The sequence below is a fragment of the Dermacentor silvarum genome, chromosome 1 (genome assembly GCF_013339745.2).
Source record: "Dermacentor silvarum isolate Dsil-2018 chromosome 1, BIME_Dsil_1.4, whole genome shotgun sequence".
NCBI classification, from domain to species: domain Eukaryota; kingdom Metazoa; phylum Arthropoda; class Arachnida; order Ixodida; family Ixodidae; genus Dermacentor; species Dermacentor silvarum.
In genome coordinates, this window is record NC_051154.1 from 63708330 (window position 1) to 63729069 (window position 20740).

The 20740-nt window shown below is 45.4% G+C and overlaps 1 protein-coding gene across 1 annotated transcript in view; it reads left to right on the forward strand.

The window, feature by feature from the left end:
- Positions 1–20740, forward strand: part of LOC119443058 (follicle-stimulating hormone receptor-like) — a 275428-nt gene that overhangs the window by 156307 nt on the left and 98381 nt on the right. Inside the window, 2 exon segments of the mRNA XM_049662908.1 lie at positions 7224–7298; positions 7423–7497. Coding sequence (XP_049518865.1) covers positions 7224–7298; positions 7423–7497 — 150 coding nt within the window.

Here is a 20740-nt window from a genome sequence, read left to right on the forward strand (position 1 = left end):
ACACCAGTCTCGAGATATTAATTCCAGAACTTTGCGGAGAAATGCATTGACGTTTCAGTTACTTTCTTAACAAAACGCCGTTTTATGCATTCAAGCACAAAGTAAGTGGAACGCCAATGCATTTTCCCGCAAAGTTCGGGAATTATTATCTCGAAACTGGTTTCATCCCGAGAATTCGTTCCAAGTGGATCCGCCTTGCGAACTCCACGCTACAATTTGTAAATTGCAATGTGGGCCATAAGGTAATTACTTAAAACCTTAATTAGTGAATTTTTTAATTAGTCGATTACGCATTTCAATTTTGAGCGGAAGTAATGTCCATCAGATAGAATTCGCTGAACTGTCAAAACTGATCAACAAGAAGAAAGTAAGGGATATTCGAAACTATAACGTGGGAAAAATTGAGGAAGCCGTAAAATATGGACGCAGCATGAAATCAGTAAGAAGAAAACTAGGCATAGGACAAGGCAAGATGTATGCACTGAAAGATAAGCATGGTAATATCATCAGCAATTTCGATGACATAGTAAAAGCAGCAGAAGAATTCTATACTTGTCTGTACAGTAGCCAAAACAGCCAAGCTACTTCCATTCGAAATAGCGATGAACTGGGTACAGAAGCTCCTTCTATAACTAGCGATGAAGTTAGAAGGGCCTTGAAAGACATGACCAGGAGAAAAGCGCCTGGAGAAGATGGAATAACAGTAGATTTAATCAAAGATGGAGGAGATATCATGCTTGAAAAGCTTGCGGCCCTTTATACGCAATGCCTCACAACTTCAAGTGTACCAGAGAGCTGGAAGAACGCCAACATTATACTTATCCATAAGAAGGGAGACGTTAAAGAATTGAAGAATTACAGACCCATTAGCTTGCTTTCAGTATTGTATAAAATATTCACCAAGATAATTTCCAATAGAATCAGGACAACACTTGACTTCAGTCAACCAAGAAAACAGGCTGGCTTCAGGAAGGGATATTCTACGATGGACCATATCCATGCCATCAATCAGGTAATCGAGAAATCTGCGGAGTACAATCAACCTCTCTATATGGCTTTCATAGATTATGTAAAGGCATTCGATTCAGTAGAGATATCAGCAGTCATAGAGGCATTGCGTAACCAAGGAGTGGAGGAAGCATACGTGAATATCTTGGCAAATATCTACAAGGATTCCACAGCTACCTTGGTTCTCCACAAGAAAAGTAGAAAGATACCTATCAAGAAAGGGGTCAGGCAAGGAGACACAATCTCTCCAATGCTATTCACTGCATGCTTAGAAGAAGTATTCAAGCTCTTAGACTGGGAAGGATTAGGAGTGAGGATCGATGGCGAATATCTCAGCAACCTTCGGTTTGCAGATGACATTGTCCTATTGAGCAACAATGGAGAGGAACTACAACAAATGATTGAGGACCTTCATCGAGAAAGTGCAAGAATTGGGTTGAAGATGAATATGCAGAAGACAAAGATAATGTTCAATAGCCTGGCAAGGGAACAAGAATTCAGGATCGCCAGTCAGCCTCTAGAGTCTGTAAAGGAATATGTTTATCTAGGTCAATTACTCACAGGGGACCCTGATCATGAGAAAGAAATTTACAGAAGAATAAAATTGGGTTGGAGTGCATATGGCAGGCATTGCCAAATCCTGACTGGGAGCTTACCACTGTCGTTGAAAAGAAAAGTGTACAATCATTGCATTCTACCGGTGCTAACATACGGGGCAGAAACTTGGAGGTTAACAAAGAAGCTCGAGGACAAGTTAAGGACCGCACAAAGAGCAATGGAACGAAAAATCTTAGGAGTAACGTTAAGAGACAGGAAGAGAGCGGTGTGGATCAGAGAACAAACGGGGGTAGACGATATTCTAGTTGACATTAAGCGGAAGAAATGGAGCTCGGCAGGCCATGTAATGCGTAGGATGCATAACCGGTGGGCCATTAGGGTTACAGAATGGATACCAAGAGAAGGGAAGCGCAGTCGAGGACGGCAGAAAGTCAGGTGGGATTATGAGGTTAGGAAATTCGCAGGCGCAAGTTGGAATACGCTAGCGCAAGACAGGGGTAATTGGAGATCGCAGGGAGAGGCCTTCGTCCTGGAGTGGACATAAATACAGGCTAATGATGATGATGATGATGATGATGATGATGAATGTCCACCTCTTCGAGTAGACCAGCTTATCTGCCACAGGCAAACTTTAAAATTTTTTGAAAGTGTTCGCTGAAACAGCCGGTAGTTCCATAGCTGGGTTCTCCATCGGTCTCGGGTTTTCTACCACTGTCGACGCGTCCGTTTATGTTATATTAGCTGGTTAGTTTCGTGGCACACTTGCACATTTTCTACATCGTGAGTGAATGTTTTTCAAAAGTTGCCGACATTTTTCTGTTTTTTCAATGCCCCTTAATGAGAATGAGAAACATGAATTTGTTGCTAAATGCAAGCGATCGCCGAAATCTCCCGCACCCGTTTCCGAGCATATTTTCTGGAATATTCTGCCGAAAACCTGAGTGCTGCTAATGATAGTTGGCATGTTATCTTATATTGAACATTATCTACTGCTATATTATCTACCGGTGCTTCGTCTCACTGGTACAAATTAAAAATGAGATGCACATTTTGCAAGACCATCATCAGCGGCGTGTGCTGCTCCAGCTTGATTATACACAAAGAAATACATTTTCGTCAGCAGCTTCGAGTAGCCAGTGCCGGAGCTATTCCAAAATAAGAACACTTTTGTTCGGCATACTAATGGCTTTGTAGTGCGTACACGTCACTCTGACGTGTAGTTTCTGCGGTTTTGGGACGTTGCGTGACAGACAGGTGAAATAAGCGCGGCCCAAAAAAAATTTACCAATCGCGGGAAGGCTAATGGTGACAAGGCTTGAAATAGTAAAAAAAAAAAGATGTCTTTATTCGGCCCAGTCATGCATAATCAGTGCGTACACGTCATCTTGAGATGGGGAACTTTCGCATTTTTCGAGACAGGCGAAATGGACGTGGCGCCAAAAAAAATGTTTGGCTAATCGTGGAGGGCTAACGAAGAAAATGGAATAGAAACAGATTGGAATAGGTTTACGTTATAGTACCCCTGTACACTCGCGGCACATGTTTATAGTTCTCATGCCTAAAAGTCGTTAGCGCGCATGGCCCGTACCGTATATAATAGCAAGCGACTCCACGGTCGAAGACTGCGAAAGTCGTGCATACCTTGCCAACGACTCGACAAAACAAATAGGCTGCCCACGACGTGCTGTTTGGGACGCCTTTTTGTTCGGTGACGGACTAAGCATCGTACTAGAGCTTTCGAAACGATTGTAATTTGAACAACTCTTGCGAAAAAAGAAATTTGAACCAAAATTTGCGGTAAATGTAAGGTCAGACATAGTGCAAACGCCCTTTGTGCAATTCGCTTGTTCTGAGGAAATACGCAACGTGAGAACTACAGCTTTTTCGCCCTGATGCAAGCGGCTCTTGCTTTGACGAGTGCGACCATTCTCCGCTTGGACTCCGTTTGGGAGCGCCGGCCAAAAACGTAGCGCCAGCCCCAGAGCCGCAAGTTGAGCTTGCCGTCTGGCTCTATGCAGCGGCCCGTGTTGTTTTGGTATACACAGGCTTCCTGTTGCCCTTATAGCTCTAAACTTTCTAACCTTCACAGAATGTCATCATTTAATAAATAACAGCGTAGTTCGTTGAGTTTCACACTGATGTAGGCACTTCGTTCAAATGAACTTGCTTTGAAACACCAGCAGGCCTATCCGTCGAAATTCAAGACCTCCAAAGACGAAACAGACTGGCAGAGATGTCGACAAAAGCAACCCCTCGTGCTTAAATGAAAGGCAGCAGTATCAAATATCATTCGAGCTCCGATGGCTTGGCCGCCGCCTTTTGTTCATTTATCCTGCAGGCATTTAGTTGAATTGAATTGAATTTTTATTCCGCAACAAGAAAAAGTTACGAGGAGGGCAGGTAAAAGCTGTAAGAACAGCTTGAGGTGCCCTGACCCCCCTAGCACACGGGAAGGCATAAAAGCGTGCGGCTAAGGAAGTACAACCTACTAAGGAAACACAAAAGATATAAAACGTCACTTGAAAAGGGGATTACGAAGCAGTCATAAAGAACAAGGAAATCGTCGTATCACATCATTATACAAACATTAAACGCAGTTGTTTTGGTGATGTACTAGATATGTCAATGTTATTTTCTTTTATTATGTGGTTTAGAAGTGTAGGCAATTGAAATTTTAACATTTGATTTCCGTAATTAGTTCTACATTTCGCGACATACCACACTTCAGGATGGCGTACATTATAAGCATGAATGTTTTTCTCTAGCCTTGCTAGGCTTGTCATGTCATCATTATTTTTCAGCAAACCGAGTTTATATAAACGGCATAGCTTGTAATCATACATTGATGTAACCTGAATGATGTGGTACTGCTTAAACAAGTCTGCAGTGTGGTAGCGATATGGAACTTTACAGGCTAGGCGTAGAGCACTTTTTTGCAGGACGGTAAGTTTGCTAATGTTTCCAGCTGTTGTTGTTGACCATACAAGAAACGCGTAATTTAATAGAGACAAAAATAAAGAGTTATATATGAGTATGTTAACAAAGGTAGGAAAATTGTAGCAGTGGCGGCGCATAATGCCTGTTGTCCTAGATAGTTTATTAATAATGTAGTTCACGTGATCATCCCATGTCATGTTTTGTGAAAAATACACGCCCAATGATTTGAAGCTTTTTACCACTTCAATTTTAGAGTTTAACAAAATGGTGGGTAACTGGACATATGCGTGGCGGGGGTGAAATAAAACTGCCTTCGTTTTATTAATGTTTAGTTTTAGGGAGTTCATTTGGGCCCATGCATTAATTTCAGACAGTGCGCTATTCACTCGACTACCCAAATCGGCACATGTTTTGCCCGAAAAGAATAAACTCGTGTCATCAGCATAGATTATATAATGCGCTGTTTTATCAATGTGGACAATCTCATTAATATAAAGTATGAACAGAAACGGTCCCAGGATGGTTCCCTGAGGGACGCCTGTTTTAATGCATTTTATTGAAGAATGATTTCCTTCGATGGCAACAAATTGAGTACGGTATAGTAAATACGACTTGATTAGTTTGTGCGTGACACCTCTTATGCCATAGTGATCCATTTTTTGAAGCAGAATATCATGATTAATGAGGTCGAAGGCTTTTGAAAAGTCTAAAAAAAGCCCAAGCACCATATTTCTACACTCGAAATTTTCTAGAATGAATTCCTTTTGGGCCAGTAGTGCGAGCTCTGTAGACTTGTTTCTGCGAAAGCCATACTGTGCAGAGCTTATCAAGTTGAAGCGGTCGGTGAAAGAGGTCGGGCGTTTCAAAATTATTTTCTCCAAACCTTTGGAAAATACAGGCAGAACTGAGATAGGACGGTAGTTGGACATATCATTTCTATTACCCTTTTTATATACAACTGTAACTTTTGCTATCTGCATATCTCGAGGGAAAATTCCTGTAGACAAACACATATTAAATATGTAGGTAAGGCATGGTGCTAGTATGTCAATGACATGTTTTACAGGTTTTGTTTGAATATTGTCCGCATCAGTGGCTTTGCTATTGCTGAGGGTTAGAAATGTGGCTACAAGCTCACCATCTGAAACTGGCTTTAAAAATATGGTTTGGTTAGTTCGGTCATTCATATATCTTAGGTCAGCGCTGCTGGTGGTAGCGTCACCAACTGATAGGAAGAAATCGTTAAATGCATTAGCTAGCTCAGAGCCTTGAACTTCTATTCCGTCTTTTACAATTTTAGTTACTGCCTCAGATGCACTACCAATTACAGTGTTTAATGCCTTGTTTATCAGTTATGGCGTTGTTTATCAGTTAAACAAAATATATTTTCTCATGGCTTTTTTTTTTTTTTTAACAGCGAAGCTGCTTAAGCCAGCCGTAGAGAGTAGAGCGCCCGCCTCGGCTGCGGGAGGCTATGGGTTCGATTCCCACCGCCGCCGGTTACCCACTGGTTCAAATGGGTACAATCGTGCCCCGGCCTGGCGTTCGGCTTTCTTCAGGGGTGATGCGCTTGGGAAAGGAGCCTGCGCCCTGAATTCCCGTCGAAACCAGCGTGAACCGCAGCGATGGCCTAGTGGTAGAGCATCCGCCTCGTATGCGGGAGGTACCGAGTTCAAATCCCGGTGCCGCCGGGAACCCACCGGTTTTTCTCATGGGTAGAGATGTCCCCTGGCCTGGTGCTCGGCTGTCGTGGGGGTCCACATCTCGAAAGAGGGCCCAATAAAGATTTCAGTTGTTGTCTCTGGGCGCCTCTTGTCCAACCACAGACGGCCTTGTAGACGAGCATCCGCCGCGGCTGTGGTAGGCAAGTGCTGCCGCCGGGTACCTACCTGTAAAATAGGTACAAGCGTGCTCCCGGTCTGGTGCTCGGCCATTATGGGCCCTCAACGCTTGGAAGGGGGTGTTTGACCTCAAGGCGCCCCCACCTCAATAGGTGCTTGGGGCGCCGCATGGGAAATGACCGGCATGGGAGCGGCCCAGTCATCACTTGTTTTCCGTGCTCACGCTGGTTTCGACGGGAATTCAGGGCGCAGGCTCCTTTCTCAAGCGCATCACCCCAGAAGAAAGCCGAACGCCAGGCCGGGGCACGCTTGTACCCATTTTAACCAGTGGGTGCCCGGCGGTGGTGGGAATCGAACCCGCAGCCTCCCGCAGCCGAGGCGGGCGCTCTATTTGTGGTGCGTAGCCATGGCAACCCGGAGGAGGAGGAGACCGCGTGCATGCGCACGCGGTCTCCTCCTTGCCAGCTTCCTGCCATTTCGACCCCTGCCTCTCTTCTCTCCGCGGCGCGCTGAGCCAGGCGTATATATGTAAGCGTATATATGGTCGACGTACACTGTTAATCGTCCGTGCTTGGCAGCATCGAGGAATATTTTAGAGTTTATTTGCGCACAGATAAAGTAGACAACGAAGTGTATGAGCAATTCTACCAATCCTGTGAGTTTAGCTTCTCGATGCTGGTAACTAATGGTACCAGCCTTTTCGGTGGATATCCGAAAGAAAAAAAAAACACTTGATTATGCATCACTACGATCATTATTTTTCTTCCTGATGAATTCCTACATATACTGAACCTTGCTACAAGCCCTCGGGCGTTGTTATCAGTTAAGGGAAAAGAAAAAAGAAATATTTCACAAGATGCTTTATTTATTTTGTTTCAGCCACCTCAACTCGTTGCTGAAATTGTGCTATATCGAACCAGGAGTCTTTGACAACTTGCACGAGCTGCGGGAAATGTGAGTACAAAATCTTTTCGTTAACACGCAAGCTGCATGAATCATTGTCACAATTAAAGCGCACAATCCAGGCCCCCTATGTCTTTCTCTCAACAACCTGTCTTTCTTCATCTCTTTATTCCAGCTCTATACAGAAGTCCATATTGTTGCAATCAGTCCCACCAGGAGTCTTAAGAGGTCTTCCTAAACTGAGTGTATTGTAAGTACTGCTTTAATTTGTTCTTCTTTAACAGGTTACGTCTATAGTTAAGAAGAAGAAGAATGTTTAGTGCATAAAAATGCATGCAACATGATTGCGAGACCACCTGGACCAACATCCGATTTGACTAGTTGAGATTCCATTACAAGAAAGCTGTGTAAGTACATGAATTAGCAAGTACAATATTGGTGTGAAAAGTACAGCATCTGTGACAAGTACAATATCAGTAGGAATCTGCGAGTACAACATACGTATGGTGACTGGTAGTTCGCTGAAAGAATGACTATCTTGAGCGACGGGGCAATAATTGGCGGTGGTGCCATACATTAAGCAAGTTTTCTTTGGGATAACCTCGTACGGAAATAGAGTTTAATGGTGGATTTGAATCGAGGAAACAGAGCTTTCTGCGCTTAGGAAGTTTGAGGTTAGCTGTTGTAGATTTTTCGCAATGAACACTTCAGGTGTTCAACCGCTTCAACTACCCTTCTGGAGCCTTATCTTAGGTTCAGCTATTGCCAACCGGTCAGCGTAGCAACGAGGCTACCCTGTTCAATCCCGGAACAAAAGAGAAGTGCCGACCTCGTTGACACCCGGCTAGAGATTGTCCAAGTATAGCTCACGCCACAACTTAAACTTAGCTCTTTAGGGAGCTGCAGACGCTAATTCAAAACCGTTCCACTGGCAAAACCACAAAATTCGACCGTGCTGGAGGCACCGCTGCCTCTGTTATGCTACAGTGCCTCCCAAAGTTATCGACCAAACGCGGTGCCAAAACCTTACAATGACAGGAGCGCAAACGCTCTCACTTTGGGTTTCCCGTCCTCGCCCTCAGCTTCGTAATTTTGCACTCACTTCGCCGTCACCTTCACATTCGGAAAAATAATCTTCTGCCCCGTATGAATATAACTTACCTAGTCTACTCTATATTTACTCTATCCTCTCTGCTATCCTATTTCCCTGTCCTACTCCTAGCCCCCCCCCCCCCCCTTTCACCCGTCCTACCCCTCCTCCTTTTGCTGACAAGCGGTTCAGATGTCTGCAGACTGTGCTAGACGGTTACTGCGGTCAGAGTAATTTTCTTCCCTTCCTTTTTTATTTATTTATTTATTTATTTATTTATTTATTTATTTATTTATTTATTTATTTAAATAACCGACCAACACATGAAGACTTATGCAATCTATCAAAAAATGCTTTACTCATGTTGTTCTTGGGAGTTTCTATGACAATTTGCGGAATTTTTTAAGTTAGAATACATTATAGTCAAACTGCTGTTACGCAGCTTTTTTCCCATCATCCCCACCACGTAAATGTACCTTCGTGGTCAAATAAAACGCTTTACTCTGCGCCACTCACCTAAATATCAGACTGAAAACCTAGCACAAGAATTTGGGACTTCGACCACTATCGGTATATCTGGAAAGCGGGTGCAAAGAAGTCGCGTCACTCAATGAAGGACGTCTATTAAAAATTGACTACAGCGCAACGCTTTTTGATGCACTCACTGAAATGACATAACTTGTACGATACCCTTTCACGATGAGCCAAGTCTGGCTTTATTCCGGAAACTATACTGTGTTCCACGGCGGCTTTTGTGGACCCGTAGAACCTCCATAGAGATGCGTTTAGAAAGTTTGATACCAAATAAATGCGGCTTCATCCGCTCAAGCCATTTTATACTGTCGCAACCACTAGGGCACACTCTTGCTATACACGACAAGTTTGGCTTCATTCCGTGCGGTCCTTCAGCTTCCTGGCGTCCTTTTGTAAAGCACTTATACAGCTAACCTACACGGCATCCAAATAGTGTGTGATAGCCGGTCACCAGAGGACACAGCATATATGCAGAGCTGTCACGTAAAGCAGATTTTCTGGAAGGCTGGAAAGAGCAGGCTGCCTATACTGCAATATCATGCAGTCTATTTCAATCAAGAACTCAATATCAAAGTTCTCGTGTAGTGTTTGTACAGAAATTATTTTCTTCAAAATTCTGCTTCCCCTGGGATTTTAAGTGTGAATAGGGCGGCTCCAAAAAGCGGAAGCAGGTTTGGTTTGAAAATAACGCGAAAAATGTACACTGAAAGGTCCTTTTTCAGCTAAACAACAAAAATCATGGTCCTCTGTAGCAGAGTGTGAAAGAGAGCAACAGCATTCATTGACCGTCACAGAGCTCTAGAAACTTAGGGACCACAACCACACGGTGGGTCACTTATAAATCAGCGTGCCCTGCAAGCACACATGATAAAAGGTAGGTGCTAAGTGGCCTACCTTTTTTTTTTCTTAGAATGCAAGAATATCTCTAAAACTCTGCCTTTCTGTGAAATTGACACTCGCCGCTGCGACTATCGATATACAAATGACAGGTGCTGTGTACGGTAAAAAATCAAATGCTTTACACTAAGAGCGGTGCTCTCCTTCTCTACGTGTAAAATAACCGTTCATTGTGGTGAGCTCTGAAGCTATGAATGAAAAGTAATCTCCAACTTGGACCAAAGCAGAAGCTTGTCTACTAAGTACAATACATTAACATAGAGCAACACATAGGGTTGAGGGTGAAGTGAGTTTCTTTAAAAATAACGAAATGAAGAGGAAGGAAATCTCCTCGCAAGAGACATTAGAGAAGCGCGATGACTACTACTACTGAGGCGAGAAAAACAGAGCTGAATGACAGATCGAGGTGGGACAGAGGAAATAAACTTGATGTCCAAAATTTTTAGATATGGCCGAGAAAAAACAAATCTTATTTCATTCGCCCTTCCCGCTATGCCTTTTCATCTGCACAGTGCACTTTATTAAAAACAACATCTGCACCTTGCAGTATATGGGCCTCTGCCGGCCAATTTAGTTGTCTAATGATTCATAAGTTATTTCCTAAAGACAGCAAAATTAAACAAAATATGCAGATTCAACACGCATGTTGCAACATATGTGAAGCAAAGCTACCGTGAAGCGGCTAATTATGTGTTATTCAACTAAATACGATGAATACAATTGTACTTATTTTCATTTTACCCAACGTGTTATCTCATTCGATGTTTAGGCATTGAACAGGTCACAACTTAATACATGAAATGTTTATGTTTATGTCCTACACCATTCGCAAGCTATACCCAAATGCCAACTCAAGTTCATGCGGATGCACACGGTGCGACGCTGATGCAGTGATATAACGTAGACCAAGGCGACGTTTGATCCTTGTCAGGCGAAGAATGACGAGGAGAAATGTATGCAGAGAGAAGAGTGACGCATATATAGTATAATATCTGTCTTGTGTCACAATACAAGCATGTAGGTACGTTAAAGGCTTCTGTAGAGCTCGCGTATCAGTGGCTCATACCCTTCCTAGGAGATCGGTCAGGAATGGGCACATACGCAGTGGCTTATACGCTGCGGTTCGAGAATGGAGGGAGGCCTAATATAAGAAATTTCAAAGAAGCTGTCGAATATCATGCGCGATTAGATTAAGAAATCTGTGCATTCTCAATACCTGAGAACATGTCTACCAACTCTCCCGGAGGAGGAGGAATCAACGTTTAGTGTTAGAAACCGCGAGAAAGTGTTCTTTCCTCGCCCTAGGTGGGCGGCTCTCTCAGTCCAGAAAGAGGTTTTTTTTTTTTTTTTTTTTTTTTTTTAACTTTACGAATTGGGGATTGTTTTACGTTTTTACTAACGTTGCATCAAGTTTTATGAAAAAAGCTGTTCGGGAAAAATTTTCGCTCGTCAGTATCCGAACCTCGCGTTTGAAGTTTTCCTATGATGAACGGGTGCAAGAGGGGTGCTTTCTTCCAGCAATTTGATACAGACAAGTACCTGAAACAGGCGAAATCTGCAACAGCAAAGTCGCTGAAAGACTTGCTGTGATATGGAAAAAAAAATGCGCTGCTTTTCAGTCTAGGCTGTTTCAACTGCGTCAATGCTGTTTCTGCGCTACGTGTAAAGTTTACCCATCGTCAATTAAAGGAGAACTGACACAAAAATTTTCGACCTTGTTTTTTCTGCTGTAAGAAGTAGCTAATGACCCAGTAATCACGGCAGGAAACCCCATTTGCTTCAGAGCGCGACAGGTAATTATTTGGAGTCTTGTTTGTAGCAACCAGTCCAAGTTTCGGTTTCAGAGAGCAAAGAGGTGGGAAAAGAGGGATTGTAAACACAGTGGGCACGTGATCGCACAAAACTGTGACGTGCGCAAGCCAGCGCGCTCACCAGCGCGCGAGCTTCGTGTTGCTAGTTCGTCTGCTACGCCTGCGCGTGCTTTGCGACGTCGTCGCCGTCCTCGTTTTCGTCGTCCAGGCGTCTATTTCCTCCAGGCGGGAATCGCTACCGTATTAGACGTGGCCAACCACTTTGGATTCAATCCACTACGAAGCAGCGACTCGGAAAGTGCGGTCATGCGACAGCTATATGAATATGCGTGTACGCACCGCTACAAGCAGTAGGAACCATTCGTCGAAGGCGCTTTGGGAATGAAGCATATGCTTGAGCAGGACACAAGGTGGGGTAAAAGTCGGCACAGCATCAGGCTTGGGGCAACGTAGTCTTGGTGGAAGATCATCGGACTGCTCTAAGCTCGGCGCGCCTCGAAATGAAGCGAACAAATCTGGCTGCTCTTCAACGAGGTCCATTCTAAGCGTCCAGTAGCGCGCACGAACTGGGACCACTTCTGCCGCTTATACGGTAGCGAACGAGCATGCCAGGCGAGCTGGTGATCGCTGGGAAACGGTGTAGGCCTAGCTCGCTGGCCGTCTGATCCGGGGCCGACGGCCCTTGCGATCCGTCCGCAGCTCGGAATGAAGCACCTGTATTCGTCAACACAATCAACGTCTGAACATTTATGTCGCTCATAAGTGACGGTGCTATTAGTTTTGACGACGCGGTTGGTAGCGATGACAAAACACGTTAGCAAGGCGAGCCGCGTCGTAGAGACGATTGCTGCGGCGGCTGCGCTGACCGCTTGCGAGCCGAAATCACGCCAACGATTTACTATATCGTACAACGTTTTATAACATGCACACTTTCGAGGTCACTTTACTCTGAGGGTTATCGCGTGTCAGAAACAAATTAAGTCGATTTTTGTGCTGCCGTCAGCGGCGAAAGAGGCCAGCGTCTCGACCAGGGAGAGAAAAAAAAAAAAAAAAAGGCACCGGGACGACCGGAGCGGCAAGATACTTGCTCGCCGGCCCCGCGCCCCGACGGCAGCGCAAACTCGTGACGTAGCGTTTTCTCGGTTATTTACAATCCTTCCTTGATGTCAATGTCGCGAGGTGCTGCGCTTTGGGGGTGGTCGCGTGCATGTACTTTTAAAATTGATTTTAAATATGATGTTCTAAGCTATATTCGCCGCTAATATTTTGTAGACGATGTGTGTGTGTTCACCTAAATCGATCTCACTAATTATCTCGACTTCAAATTTTTGTGTCAGTACTCCTTTAATACAGTACCTATCCCACAAAAGGAACGCTTTAAATGAATACGTGCTACCTCCCTTCACTCACCCCCCCCCCCTCACCCTCGTTCTCTCGTGCCCCCAAAATTTTTAGTTTTTACGAAAGTTAACGTTCGCAAGTTGTCAGGTATGCCTATGAGGCGACATTGTATGTACATGTTTTATGTCGTGATTTATGGTTTGATTACGCACAACAGAGGTGCGTTCACGGGTACTACTTTGGTGCTACTATGATCAATATGCAACACCAACAACTAGCCCAGCAGTTTACAGTTCTAAACAACTTTGCAGGTCGACATGCATTGCTTATATAGGCCCGTTTGCGAGAGCCGTTGTTGGCTAGGGAAAGAAGCTTCGCTTAACAAACACTAGACTAAATTCTGCGCTTACGCACGTTCTGTTCTTGATATCACGTTTGACTGTCTGCGTACATAAATGAGGACATCAGTCGGTTTTCAGACTCTGGCTTCTGAGGCGGATTCATATATATTGCAGTTTGTAATGCTGTTATTGTTTTGTATTGTCTTTACCTCTGCAGCCCTATTTTGCACACACGTCTTCTTTATTTCCTCCCCCTCCGTCGCGGCCCTTTTTTCCTTCTTTTCATTTTTCAGAAACATTGCAACAGCAGGTTCTCAAACCGCGATGGCTGCGATTTCCGCATTGGCGAACACCTTGTGGAAGACTCTATAATTTTTGGCGTAGATTAATATCATTGCGTTTCGGTGAAAACAACGTAAAGCATCACAGATTGCTTTCGTAAAACTTCCTCGTGCATGAATCTATTCTTCTACCAAAACAAAAAGTTAGCAGGCAGGCCCCCGTGGCCTCCTCGGACAAAGCCGCCTTGTTATCGGTTCCCCGTTCACGCCGCACAAGCGTTCACAAGGAAGTTCAGCAACTCCGAGCACTGGAAAATTGCACGCATGAAGGGGCAGGCAGCTCATTTGCCGCACCGGCGACGTCGCATGCGTGAAATTGCTAGCAAAACTACGCCATGTGAAACGGGCTCATCTTTGATACCCCTATGCTACTTTTTCAAATCCTTACCAGGGATTTCAGTACTTATAGATAACTAAATAAATAAATTGTGAAACCGTCCAGTTTTAGGCCTACCAAATCTCAGAATTGACGACTAGTCTCAATAAAACCGGCAAAATATCGTTCATCTTTGAAGTTTTATTGAGGTGAGAGACAGCGACAGTCTGCGTCGTCATTCGTTGCTCGCGAACTTTACTAGAAGCGGAGGTATCTGGTCGGATTAGATGCCAGGGTAAAAAGCCTTCGCTTCGTTTGGTGCCGCGCCTTATTTTTTGACACAAAGTACCCGCTGCGGTGTCTCAGTTGCTTTGTCGTTGCACTGCTAAGCACGAGGTCACGGGTTCAATTCGGGCCGCGGCGGCCGCATTTCGATGGCGGTGGCACGTAAAAACGCTCGCCTACTGCACCTTAAAGAACCCCGGGTGTTTTTTTTTCTTTGGATTCTCTTTCGAATTCGGATTCTGCCACAACGGTGTGCCTCATAACCACATCATAGTGTGCGTACGTCAAACCCCAGAATTTATTTAGTTAATTGACGCGAAGCTTTTGGACTAGACATACGGGTTCGCCGCTACATTCTTGCGCATGCTCAGTTGCGACGGCACTACTTTTTTTTTGGTGGTGGGGGGGGGGGGGGGGGGGCTACTATGGACTTCCTAATAAACACTCCAAGCTTGGGGGCAATCTGTCCGACACGCGAGTACAGTAGCTAGCTGGGCGAGTCGGTACAACTGCGTCTTTACTTACAGTGCGAACGAACCAACAGGTACAAAGAAGAAGGACGTAACACGAGCGCTCACTCACGACTGAAAGTTTACTTCTTACACACACCACAAAAATAGGGAAACTCACGCATGCGTACACCCGCAAAACCAGCCGTTACGCTCAACGAAAGCGCCAAACATGACAGAAGACAGGCATACACAAAATAGTGGGATTTAACGGTTACATACCTCCAGAAATATTTTTTCTTTGTTGTGTAGCGCAAGTGACGCCATCATGACGCACCTGTCACTACATTTACTGATTCAGGTAAGCCTCTGAAATTAGGCGAACTTTTTCTTTATTTCTACAGAGTACGCGTGTGCAATCAAATGTGGGCGTGCAACCATAAGCTGCGCAATGGGTTGCCAAATGTGACAGGTCTGCGTTATTTATTCTGGAAGAATGTTCTTGCAGCCTTTTGTTTATACACCGATGTAAGAAGATCTGCATGACAAGGGAATTTTGTATACGACATTGTGGGGGCACTTGCGCTAAACAGCAAACAAAAAATATTTCTGGATGTATGTAAGCGTTAAATCCCTCTATTTTGTGTATGCCGGTCTTGTGCCATGTTTTGCGCTTCGGTTGAGGGTAACGGCTGGTGTGCCGGTATACGCATGCGTGAGTTTTCCTGTTTATGTGGTGTGCGTAAGAAGTAAGCTTTCAGTCGTGAGTCAGCGCTCGTGTTACTTCTTTCTTTTTTGTACCTGTTGGTGCGTTCGCGCTGTAAGTATAGGCACGCGAGAGCAAACTTCCTTTTCCAAGCAAGATTCCTTTTTCGAGACTTCTGCTAGTGCCCATTCAAGATCACTGACATTTAAGGCAACGCGTAATGGTATTAAACACCGTAACGACACGATCCGGGACTTCCTTCATTACCCTCACCTTGACCTCCCTCACCGCAGTACCTTCACCTTCCCTTTGCCTTGTGCTCAAAAAATGTTTCAATGCAATCTCCTACGTCACTCTCACATAACTGCGCGGCACTCTAACGTAACTGCTGGGCCAATAGCCCAAGGCCCATTGTGGATATTTCATACGGCAGTAAACGTACAGTTCTAGTAAAATTGAGAAGACACTTAAGACTACTTACGTGTGGGAATGTGAAGGTACTGCAGTCGTTTCGGTGAAATGTTTTCGATGGAAGTTTTCGATTGATGTTTTCGAAATGCATTAAATTCTTTCCGCTGATTCGGTGTGGATGTTTGCGTACACGTTGACCACAGACCGGAAACATTCCGACCATTTTGCTGCAGAACAGTGAATTTTATTTCCAGCTATGCGATCCTCAATGTCTAATGGTAGGTCTGTCGTGATTATGTCATCTTCACGTTTTACAGCTGCCGCTGAGTTAGGAGCTTCATAGTCCATTGCAGTAGGCACATCACCGATGAAATCCGATAAGCAAGTGACGTGCTGGAGGCAGCGCGCTGATTTTAAACACTCATGACGTGGCGCCACCTCCTTCTCCCCATTCGCTGCGCCCTCAAGTGGGCAATGACGCAAGCGCTATAGGCCAGACCTTTAGTCAGCCAGAACTGTGGAGTCGCCGTGGCATCGAGGGAGGGTTGAGAGGAAGGAATAATGAGGGCGTGCTTCCGGATCCATGTCTGCCGCAATGCAGTCAGTCTCAATTGATTTGTCCTGAGACACGGATCCTTCATATCGTTCGTTGGTTCGTTCGTTTGTTTGTTTGTTTGTTTCGAGTAATCCGTGGTTGCGCTATCGTACTTTCGCCTAAACAAAAGGCGTTTTGAATTGCGATCGGGATGGGCTGAAAGGACAAGGCGGTGTTTGCCACCGCTTCGCATTCGAGTTTGCAGCCGCCAGTGGGATTAAATCCTGAAGGCTCCTTTAAAAAATTTGGCGTTTTCTACGTAGTAATGCAATAGACGACGTCGATTACCGCGCGTCGTTTACGCAGCGAATGCAAGAAAGTCAACCCATGACGTTGTTTTTTTTTTTTTTTTTTTTCAACTGCTCCGAAGGCACGTTTTGACCCTTCGGAGCTGCGTGCGCTTATCCTAGGAAACCGACCTGCACGTCCGCCATTGATTCGCTTCCCCGCGCTGCCCGGTTTGCGAGCGGAGGCACTACGCACACATTTGGCAAGAAATCCCCAAACACTTACCGAGCGACAGGTTGGACGTATCTTCTATTTTTCGCACAACCGATTCTGTTGCACGTCAAGCGCCGCCGGCAGGGTAGCTAACGTCAGTACGCCTAGCTTGAAAGGACTGGCGTGGCGGGACGCCATTTTCTGGGGACTTACTTTACGGAAGGAGAGAAACAGCTCAAGTAACGTGGACTTGGTGAAAGGAAGATGCTGTAGAAGAGGCATATCAGACAGCTGTGCTGTGTCGCCGTTTTGCTCGGTCCATGTGATGTCTGCGTTGTTCATCCCCTTTTTGTGAAGAAGAAGCTACTATAGGCCAGCGTCCGACCTTTTGGCAGTACCACCGTGGTTAGAGAAGCAAAGAAAAGCTGATGCGGTGTGTGAATGCAATTTTCATAAACATTGTAACAAATGTTACTTCTGTCACTGTTCTCATGAAGACGCAGTTAGCATTTCTTTCCTCTAATAAAACTGCGCGAAAGGAATTCTGTGGGAGACTCCGCACATTTGTTTTCTCGGGGAAGAAAGGAAGGGCTTTAATTAACCCCTAGCAAAAAAAAAAAAAAAAAAGACGCCTGAACATTTTGACCGGTTTTTTTACTAAATAACATGGAGGGGAAAACAGTATTGGTAAGTCGGGTTCTAACTACGAAAGGTGTTCTTGCCCCAAGTTCTCCTCTCTAACGGCGCCGTCACACTTGGAGCATCTGACCCTGGTTGACACAATGTCACTAAGCCAAAAACGAAACGCGTACGCAAGTGCATCTTATTTCCATGTATAGCATTAAACTTTTAAAGAGTACCACAACTAATCTGCTTTTTTTTTTTTTTTTGCTGCTGATATTTTTTTTATTTACTCACTTTTATTTTTATTTTTTTTTGTTTTCCTGCAAGGCGTGCGCTTGCCGGTTTTTATGCGACCTAGGTAAACAAGCGGGAAATCGGTTACGTCCTGTCATGTTGCCTGGTCAACAATCACAAGGGCTTCCAAGAGAATTGAGAAGCGCAACGTATCCTCATTAAGGAATTCTGGTAACTAGCACATTTGTCCATGAACGTGCTCCTGCAGCGACATAATTTTCCCAACGAAACAAAAAAGACACAATAGAAGAAAGATTCTGAGGCTTTACGTGCCAAAACCACGATCTCATTATGAGGCACGCCGTAGTGCCTCGAGGGGGGGGGGGGGGGGCGGATCCGGAAGAATTTTCACCACCTGGCAATAGCAAGCCCATTAGCGACAAAAAAATTCTACATGAAATGCCGACAGCATGATCCATATTTGAAAGGTGCCGCCTGTAAAATAATCATTCAAGCCTATGAAGTTGTTCGTCCACAGATTCACATATCTGCATGCGTCGGTTTACTCAAGAATCAAAGCGGCCAGCACACAGGTTCGCATAATAGCGAAGGCGCCAGCAAACAAGGAACGAATTTCATATACCGAAACCCTAACGTAGAATACAGGAGCATATGAATTCTATATCCACATGTTATGCGTCAACGAACGCGCTGAAGTGTGCAGAACATCCGTGCCTATTTCTACTGTTGAGCCGTTGTGTTATGAAGATGTGCATTAAAACACTGAGGCTTTGATAAGGTTGCCAATTCGTTTCTTGAGGAAAAAAGAACAATGTACAAATGCCAGAATTGTTTAACGCCTTGTGTAGTGGAAGTCACATTTCTATCCATTTAATGCTGCAAATTACATCTATGACAGCGCGGCGTTTGCCAGTTTGATCGTGTTTCTATACACACATGCAAGTCGCAGTTCAGCCGCAGGCAATGGTTCGTCCTAAGTAACTTTACACAACGTCACGTTAATTATGCGTTAACGAAGACTTATAAGGGCGCCACTCAACTCCTGCCGAGACAGAGGCGCGTTATGCGCACACGCCCGTGAGTCTTCTTTTAAGGGGAAACGTGCCTCTGGCCTTCTGTCTTCAACAGGCAATGAGGAGAGCGACGGCGCAGAGCTCTCACTTTGCCGTGTCCTTGTTACGCCACAGAAATGGAGCCGCGTGAGAGGTTGCGCAACGCAGCCTGTCCAGCACCACGCATTGGCCGAAATAATGACTCCTCAAACGACCTTTTCGTCCTGTATAGGATGCGTGACGTTCCACCATCGTGGCGCTAAAAGTCGCGACAGCGGGAGACTCCTAAGAGAACCGCCTGCCCCTAACGCTAACGGCGTCACGTGATTAAGGACCAGGAGAAAGGACTAGCAAGCGGAGAATAAAGTGAGCCCTGCCGCAAAAAGATAAACGGGTCGCAGTTCGGAGGCGGGGATCAGGTGGCCTGCGGGCGTTCATGTTAAATGGGAAGGGGGTGCGAGAAAGACCGCTCTGCCCGCGCGCTGAGTAACGATCTTGAGCGCGCTCCTGCCCCGGCTATTTTTTGAATGGGTTCCTACGAAGTCACAATATTCTTATCGACGCAGCGCACTTGCGCAGAAAGTGACTCGCGTGAAATGTGTTTAATAAATTCCGACTCCTTGATTTGTGCACCTGGATAACAGCATAAATGCATGGATCAAATTGAATTATTTAAACTTCTTTTAAGTGCATTACACTTGAGCTCCATTGAGGGTCAGCGTGGACGGAGTAACGAGACTTGATCGTTTGGCGCTATAGATACAATAACTTAGAACGGTCATGCAGCCCGCGCGCCGGTACCAGCGCGCGTGCGCTGAAACTATCCAAATGATATACAGAACGGGGTGCCCTCTTCTATCATGCAGAGGAATAAATGCGAAGAAGGTGGAATTGCAGAGACAGAGTGCCCTCTATAGTTGATGCACGGATTGAGAGCGGAAGAAAGACACCACTCACTAATATGTAAGTGGATTAGTGGCAAGGTCCCTGCAACGGCCATAGTAAGTTCCCACTCCACGCTCTCTTCCCCCGTCCGAGTGCACTGAGTACGATACGTCCCTCAATGATCCAATGGTAGAGAGAAGGCCATTCGGGTGCGTAGGTGTTCATTTTGTGCGCCGAGTCAGTGGCGTATCTCCAGTATATATAATTGAATAGGCGCGGGGATGCTAAGGAACCTTAAGGCATGGAAATGACGTGGACGCCTGAAAGTCATGGCATTCATGGTTTCTACCGTGGATAGCCAGGAAATGTAAATTGCCATTCACCTGAATTTACCTTAATGAAGAGAGAACAGAGGCGAAAGAAAATTGAACAAAGGCAGGGAGGTTAAGAACAAAAATCTGGTTTCCTACCCAACACTGGGGAACAGGACAGGGGGGAAGTAGAAAAAAAAATGTCACAGTTTCGCCCTAAGGGCGAAGCAATGAATGCGATAGCAACACAGCAATGTCATACGAAGTAAGGTGAGCGGCTTTGGTAGCAATATGAATTGTAGTAAACATGAGCTGATTAAGTAAGCAGGTGTGCTGCGGCGTAAGTAGACCGACATGAAGAGAGTCTCGATGACCACGAGAAGGCGCGTGTAAAACGGTGGTGTTGATGAGAAGCGCTTCCCGTGGGCAGCGCGTACGAAGGGACACACCTGTAGCGCTGCACTGCCGATCCGGGCAGCATTGCATGTGTAGCGTGCGTTGGAAAATGTGGCCCGACTATTACTAACTGAATGAACAAGCGTGGTGTGAGCGCGCACAAACAACCATGAATAGATCACACTGAATGACTGCAGACAACGACTGTCAAAACGCTGGCAGCAAGCGCATACGCCTCAGCGGGCGAAGGTACGTGCGGTCTATCGCTTCAACGGAAACTGAGCGGCGAATGCACAGCGCTTAGAAAGGTCAGAGCCATGTGGAGATAAGAGACGGTGCGGCGGAGCGACGAGCGCGGTTGTTGGCAGAGTAGAAGTGCGCCCCCCCCCCCCCCCCCCCCCGCTCCCTCCGG